Genomic DNA, 7,778 nt, shown 5'->3' with positions numbered 1-7,778 from the left:
AATAGCTTGATGTTAATGCATGTGTATCACTTATTAGATTCTAAAAACAATTCTCTGCCATAATGTTACTCTCTACATTTATTACTCTGTAACAAATTATAAGCATGACTTAATATGACCAAGCCACCTAAAAGTAAAAACAAGGCAGTTTTCATCAACTTACAAGCAAGTGCGCGTCAGACATACTGTAAGTGAATGGGTTTTCTGCTCGGAAAGGTAATGCCTTCATGTCCCACTAGAGGGCGCGTGAGGCTTAACTTCAGCACACCACAGGAGTCAATAGTGTCGTCACGTCCTAGTATCCTAACTTGTATAAATCGTAAAGACCATAAGATGGCGCCATTACCCCACCCAACAGAGTCGCCCGTGTCCATCATGTCATCTTGACAGACGTCCCGCCCACCGCCCACGCAGCGATGAACACCCGTTTCCTCTTCCTCGCACAATAACAACAGCTGGAAGTGGCTATGGCAGCCATGATGGCCGCCACAACCATGGCGGGGCTCGACGCCCACAGGATGGAGGAGAAGAAGTTCGAGTACTTCTCCTCCATCAACTCCATGGCGAAGAAGATAATGCAGGAGAGGGAGAAAATCAAAGCCATGCACGGCTCGTCCTGGGACAAGATGACGCCGCAGGAGCAGGACACCGCCATCGACAACGGGATGATGGATCCTCATATCCGAGCCCGATACGCCATGCACAGAGTTGACCGAGAAGAAGTGGTCTGCTACCCCAAACTGCTCCTTCAGACGGGGCAGAAGATAGTTCACTTCGGGGAGGAGGTATGTAAATCACATTATAATTACATTAAATAGCTCTGTACGTGTTTTAGAGCTCAAATAGCCCGGGTTGACGTGTTTGCTAACTAGCCACGTAGCCATGAAAATATGTAGGTAAACGTCATAGTGGCTACCTGACTACACAGCCTGACTACAGATGAATTCTCATCGCAGTCACAAGAAATAGATCCTTAGACTTAACACTGAACATATAGAAAAGCTTACAATAAGCTAGGCCATTATATTTTGTTTAAAAATTGGTTTTAAGATGCAATAATTGTTACGTTTCAAGGTAAACAATGTAAATAATGTATGCTAGGCTTTGTCCTCAATAGAACCACATTATAGGACTCATCATTATTTATGGACAGCCCGGAGTGTGTCGGTTGAAACTATAACTACACTGTTGTGTCTCTGTTTAGGATATTACCTGGCAAGATGAGCACTCTGCCCCCTTCTCATGGGAGACAAAGGTAAATATATTCAGGTTCAGGTTTTGTCATTGTGGTTTAATATGTTGATTACTTGTCAAAAAATGTGGCAGCTACAAATTATTCCATTCAATTAAGAATCTAAAATGGCAGTACTCAGTTCACTATTACATCTGTTCTTTCTTTTTCTTTCATACTCACAAATTATGATGACTTAAGAGAGTTAATGTTCCTTGAAATGGCTTGTCTAGACCAGAGGTTATCCATTCGTTTGTACCCAGTGCACACCAAAGGGCAAGCCAAAATCTCAAGACACATCTGTATTTATCACTCTTATCACGACATAAGACATTAAAAAAAGAAGAAAAAATGAGACTGGTAGTTTTGGTGGTAGTGTCTACTGACAGTTTATTAATCTTTTTTTATTAGGTAGGTCGTCTGCACTGGTGCTTGTTTGTAAGCTGCTCTGTACTATAAAGCAATCGAATGTCGTCCCTCACACTGGCTGCCAATCAGGGCTTTTGATGTGTCACACACTTATAATACCCACATGTGAATAGCGACACTAGGTTCCCACGTGAATGTTTTTTTTTTTTAATTGAATTAAATTAAATTATATTTTTAATTTCTTTGCCTTTTTATTAGGAAATCAGTGCATTTTACATACTGATACAGTCAATAAAAAATACATTCATAACCCTTTTGTATAGGCCCCGTTGAATATTGCCATAATAATGTGAGTTTATCACAAAATTCCACAGCACACCTGGTTTTGGCATCACAGCACACCATTTGAAAACCACTGCTCTAAACCCTGATGTTTTCTGGTGTTCAGATGATCACAAGCTAGGATGGTTGTTTAATTTTGATGTGTTTAAGTTCATTAATTTTGTCCCAAAAGCCTGGAAAAGAAAGCAGGACAGTTTGTTTAATTAGTACGTATTTTGATTTTTTTGCAGTGCTACACAGTAAACGTCTTTGTGAGTGATCAGTGAACTCGTCCTACACATTGTTGATATGATTATACAGGATGCTTTTGTCGCTTCGCCCCATTTTCCATTTTCTTTCTTTTTAATGTTGTCTGAAAATATGTACATAGTACTCTGGTCCTGGCTTGTTTTGATTTCATGGTGTCTTGTACACCCATGCAGGCTAGGCGTAACTGTTTCCATGACAGAATAATGAAAAAAATCCTTAATTCATATATCAAACTGTAAATAATGAAATCCTCCCATTGAAGAACCCGTCAATCTTTGCTTGAGTATTTACTAGATTGTTATTATAAGGTTATTATTTGTGTAATTTCTTACCTGTTCCTTTTACCCTGAGGAATTCCCATGTAGAGCTGAGCTCAGTTAAGTCATGAGATATTGTTGTTTCCAACTTTCAGAGCCAGTTGGAAGTCAGCTTGACGTCAGGCCCTGCAGATCAAGGGATCTCGGCCTCGCAGGCAGACTCAAAGGCTTCAAAGGTTCCTCATTCCGGCCAGCTTGGCAAGAGTACACCAGGGGCCAAGGTATGACATGGAGTGGCTGCTTTAATTTGTGTATTTTGCTTGGAAAGAAAACACTCAGCTCACTGCATTGATTCATAGTCTTGTGGGACTGGGTGAAATCATTGCATTCAGATAAGGTGATGTAATCAATCATGGCTAAGTATTCAAGCTTGGGAGTGGAGAATAACCTAAATCACAGTGATTTTGCACTCTAAGATTGATGATACTAGTTTAGTTGTAAAGATGTCATCCATGGTCCACTTATAAAGTAAACCTTAGAGCAGTATGACAGGTTAAAACACAGTGTTTGTCCCATAACAACAGTCTGCTAGATCCAGACATAGTGCACATACAAATTGCACATATCTCCAGTGGGAAAGAACTATTGTTTGATTAACCTTTCCCTTCACTTAAACCACATTTGTAAGCTGAAATTACTAAGAAAGAATTGATACCAGGGATTTTACAGGAGAGACCATGCAGTTCTAAGTTATATGGATACAGCCTCTAACTTTGGGACAGCTTTAAACATGTTATCGTGTGATTCTGAAGGTGTCTGTCAGCGAGGGACGCAGGCCAGAGGAGGAGTCGTCTTTCTGGAAGATCAGCGCTGAGAGGTCCAGGCTAGAGGGAGAGCAAGCCGACTTCCAGTCCCTGACCCCCAGCCAGATCAAATCCCTGGAGAAAGGAGAAAAATCCCTCCCCTCCTACCTCCGACAGGTGAGAACTGAAATCTACCAGCGTCTCTCACTTCCTGGCGTTGTTTTCCCTTCAACAAACTGCCGCCATAAATGTTTATTCACATATTTTCGCACAAGCTGCGCTTTTCCGGTCTGCATACTTTCGAACAAACATCAGACTGGAAGCAAGTTCCCACCCCAACACTTGTCACTTGTCTTATGGAGCCGCGCATCCTGAAATAGAATCTCGCCCGAAGCTGAGATAGCTGGCATCTGTGCAGCCTCCACAAGTGTCGGAGAAGCAGATGGCGAATGCAGCCAATTTGCAGTCAGAAAAAGAAACAATGATGGTTAGATTGTTTCTGAACGCTCGACTTCGCTGCTCTTACTTTTCTACTTCTGCACATTTCTTGTCGTGATGTTGCTCTGTACAGTCTCATCAACCACCTACACAGCTTGCCACGCTGTTACAAGAAGCTTAAAAGACATGTCAATAAATATAAAACTGCTGTTTCAGGCTCCATTTCTGAGCAATTTTAAAACATTGACATTTGTTTAATTTGTACTGATTTAACTTCAGTTATCCTAAACATGTGTATAATGTAAAATAAAGTCATTATACTGCGTAAATATCAATAGTAAATATCATCATCTCTCTACAGGAGACCTCTGTCCCTCCCAAGGAGCCTGAGGTAGCAGACCCCCACCCTCCAGCTCCCACCAGGTCCACCAAGCAGCGAGCACCCAAACCTCCTGCTCCCCACCCTCCTATTCCCGTCGCTGTCAGTGCAACACCAGCATCCATCTCCATTTCCCCAAACCCAGCCCCGCCTCTCAGCGTGTCCTCATCAGTTGCGGGATGGGAGCGATCTCAGAGCACGCTGCCGTCGGCAGGCAGCACCGTGGATGAAGTGTTCTCCTCCAGCATGATGTCCAAGCCCTCCAGCACCCCCAGCACTATGGAGAAAGAGAAGGAGGAGGATTTATCCGGAAGCCCCACTTTTGCCCAGGTGAGTTCTGAAAAAGATAGTTTCAGAGCAGAGTTTCTAAGGACAGTATTTGCTTTGGATATTGTGAAATGCAGCAGTGATGGATTTAAAGCCAGAATCACATTCTGTGTATCTACAGTGAAAATGAAAGGCAAACACCAGCTGTGACACAAGACTGTTAAACTCTTGAAACACTCTCTCTGATTGATTGGGGAAAATTCCTTGTGCTATAGCCGTACATGGTTACCAAATTATCTTGCATGATTGGATGGAAATCCCTGAGGCCCCGCAATGTGATATTGTCCCCATACTTAAGTGAAGATACAATATAATTGCAATTTTAAATGTTTTGCGATATGCTGAGTATTCATCTGAGTATTTATTACCTTTTTTCAACTGCAAATTATGTTTCCAAAGAAAAACTTTGTCAACATCTGTTTTGATTTACAGCTTTTTCGCTCTGTTCATCTCATTTTGATCATTTTTATTGCAGGAAAATTTGTCTAATGGGCAGAATAACCAGTTGATTTCATTATTCTAGCAGGCTACCAAAAGTTTAATTTGTTTTGCAATATTAATTATTTCTAAAATAAGAAAATTCTACTTGACATCCATGTATTGATACAATATTTCCATGCAAAATACCGCAATACTATGCTGTATTAATTTTTGCCTCTGCCCCGAATGATTATATAAATCAGTGATACAGATTTTTTTGACAGTTCTTCATGAACACGGTGGATTTCACAATAATAACAATAATTCCTACTAAGGCTTCACGATATGAGGAAAAAATGCGTTAACACTGAATATCGCAATAACGATATTACTTAAGATAAATACACAGATATTAAAGTGAAGTCAGTTTTCTGCTGCTTTCAGTATCTTGTTTACATACAACAAATTGCTCGTTGAATTAAGATGTGAAAAGAAATTATTTTCAACATTTTATCATGTAAGCCAGCAATAAAAAAAGAATGATAGTTCCATTTTAAAATGTAGTTTTTTTGGTAACTAACTCAAAGAAATCCATGAGTGCAATATTGCAGTCTTTGTGATGTGTTTATCGTGCAAGTTGGCATTGCTATGACTGTAGAAAAACAATTTATTGTGCAGCTCCAGTTCCTACTAAAATCACTTATCACCTATGACACAGTCCTGTGATTGGTCTGTTTTGCTTTCACACAACAATTGCACCACACCGCAGTCCACTGGCGCCAAACCAAAGCAAACCGTTGAGTCTCCGGTTGTTTAGTCTATGTCAGGGTTTGATTCACAGCATTCACACCAGCCTAAAAAAACAAATCAAGCAGTTCAGGTGTGAAAGCATCCGAACAGGACGAGTAAAAACTGAAAAATTAGCCGTAGGTAGGAGGGAAGCAAATACAGAAAGAAAAGTTGTGACAAAATATCAGAAATTCAGCTAATACTGGTACAATAAATCCATTGTAGAAGGTCTGATAAAATAAGTACAAACAAGTCATTTAATTAGTCCAGTTTAATTCTTTTATATCATATACAAGCCAGTCATACTGTACTGACCTGTGTCTCTGTCTCTCCTATCTCCCCTCCACCTCAGTTCAACACAAGCAGCAACATCCTGAAGACTGGATTCGACTTCCTAGACAATTGGTAAAAAACCACAGCCAAGTCCAGTCACCGCTCTGAATGAATCATTCTCATCATCACTTCTAAAGAAGGACCACACTGCCATGACTACAGACATCCATGTCTAGATCTAACAAACACCAGTCTTTAGAATGACCACATTATATTGTTGTAATTATCCTCAGTGGCTTGTTAAGACATTATCTCACTGCCTGTGTGCTGGTGTTCCCTCTCCCTCTCCCATAGGTTTAAATGTCTTTAGATTTCTTGCCAAACACCCCCCTGCCCACTAAAAGTAGATGAGCAGGGGTTGTGCTCCCCCTGACTGTGCATTCACACTGTGTTCAGCTTACAGTGTATATATAAAATATCCAATAATCCAATGGTTTTTATTAGCAGACACCGATCAAAAAGTTCCTTGTATGACAAAGTTGTTAGCTGGTCTACACATGTACCTGTTGATCACGTTGCTTGTAGTGTGAGTGCACAGTAATGGTGTGACTTGGCTGCCTTCACATGTAACTTTCAGACACTAATCTAGCAAGCAAAGATTATTTTGTACTGTTAGCATGTCAGATTTCCATGTGTGCAAAACACTACAACACTCATGCATTATTATTTTCTTTTGTTTTATTCTTCTGTTATGAAGGTTTCGCTTTCTGATGTGCTTTTATTTATACGTACCTATATATTCCGATAAGCCTAAGAGTTTTAGAGTTAGGTTAGTGCTCAGTGCTGCAGTCCTGGCCTAAATAGTGCAATTACTACATACAGTGTTCCTACTGGTTATGGAATTCCTGGAATATCATTGAATTTTGGAAGATGTTCAGAAGGGGAATATCATGAAATTTTACCGTTGCTTCACTTTACAGAAATAATAGCAGAATGTATTTTCCAGCTTTTAAACACTTGTTGAATTCGATGGTTTTCAGCAAGTGGGAACTAAACTTTAACGAACTCAGTCATGGAAAACTCGCAGAGTGAATGTCGGGCTGCTGTGGGAACCCGTTACAGACGTCCTGTATCGATTTAGCATCTCACCAACACTTCCTCAACACCTCTCCCCTTCCCAGTTGTCACCTTTGACCTCAAACTAGTGCTGAGCAGAGCTAGTGTGCATTTATAATGAAAAAAAAAAGAATAAATAATAATAAGACGCACTCAATTGTGGTGTTTTAGATAAACAGGCAGGCATGCAGTGATTTGTACCACTTGTGTCATAGATCTGAGATCCAGTTTACATGACTAGAGTACTATTTTACTGAATTTTATATTTATCTGCTGATTGTATCTTATGCTATACATGTATATTGCACTCATGCATTTTGAGGTCACGGATTGGAAGGAGGTAAATAAATAAATAAAAGTCAAACCTGTTTCTTGTCTTTTTTTTTTTTTTTGTACCTCTGCGCAGACGATAGGTTGCCCGTACGTTCGTCACAGTCTCCTGAATACGATATCTCAAGAACACCTGGAGGGAATTTCTCAAATTTGGCACAAACATCCACTTGGAGTTGGACGATGAACTGGAAAGAATTTGATGGTCAAAGGTCAAGGTCACTGTGACCTAACAAAACATGTTTTTGGCCATAACTCAAGAATTCATCAGCTAATTATTATGAAACTTCACAGAAATGTCTGATAGGATAAAATGATGAATGGGCCAAAGGTCAACCTAACTGTGACATCACAATGTTCTGCAAAAACACTTTTATTGCCATTACTCAGCATCATATCTCAGGAACAGAAGGGAAGACATTTGGTCAGATACTGAATTTGTGACACTAATCTTG

The 7,778-nt window shown here is 40.1% G+C and overlaps 1 protein-coding gene across 1 annotated transcript; it reads left to right on the top strand.

Moving 5' to 3' along the window:
* The first annotated feature begins 432 nt into the window (after positions 1-432).
* On the top strand, positions 433-7,357 carry c13h1orf198 (chromosome 13 C1orf198 homolog). Its single transcript, XM_033649411.2, has 6 exons — positions 433-785; positions 1,205-1,255; positions 2,604-2,729; positions 3,261-3,428; positions 4,051-4,398; positions 5,957-7,357. Exons 1-6 carry the CDS (start codon positions 468-470, stop codon positions 6,011-6,013), a joined length of 1,068 nt encoding a protein of 355 aa, XP_033505302.1. The 5' UTR covers positions 433-467; the 3' UTR covers positions 6,014-7,357.
* The last annotated feature ends 421 nt before the right edge of the window (positions 7,358-7,778 follow it).

Source organism: Epinephelus lanceolatus, chromosome 13 (genome assembly GCF_041903045.1).
Source record: "Epinephelus lanceolatus isolate andai-2023 chromosome 13, ASM4190304v1, whole genome shotgun sequence".
In the NCBI taxonomy this organism is placed as follows: domain Eukaryota; kingdom Metazoa; phylum Chordata; class Actinopteri; order Perciformes; family Serranidae; genus Epinephelus; species Epinephelus lanceolatus.
This window is presented reverse-complemented; position numbering and strand designations above follow the sequence as displayed.

Bases quoted from the DNA above. Each gene is read 5' to 3' on its own strand.
- c13h1orf198 (XM_033649411.2), top strand. From the start codon at position 468: ATGGCAGCCATGATGGCCGCCACAACCATGGCGGGGCTCGACGCCCAC. The intron at 786-1,204 runs GTATGTAAATCA...GTCTCTGTTTAG, and splicing joins TAGTTCACTTCGGGGAGGAG to GATATTACCTGGCAAGATGA. The intron at 4,399-5,956 runs GTGAGTTCTGAA...CCTCCACCTCAG, and splicing joins GAAGCCCCACTTTTGCCCAG to TTCAACACAAGCAGCAACAT.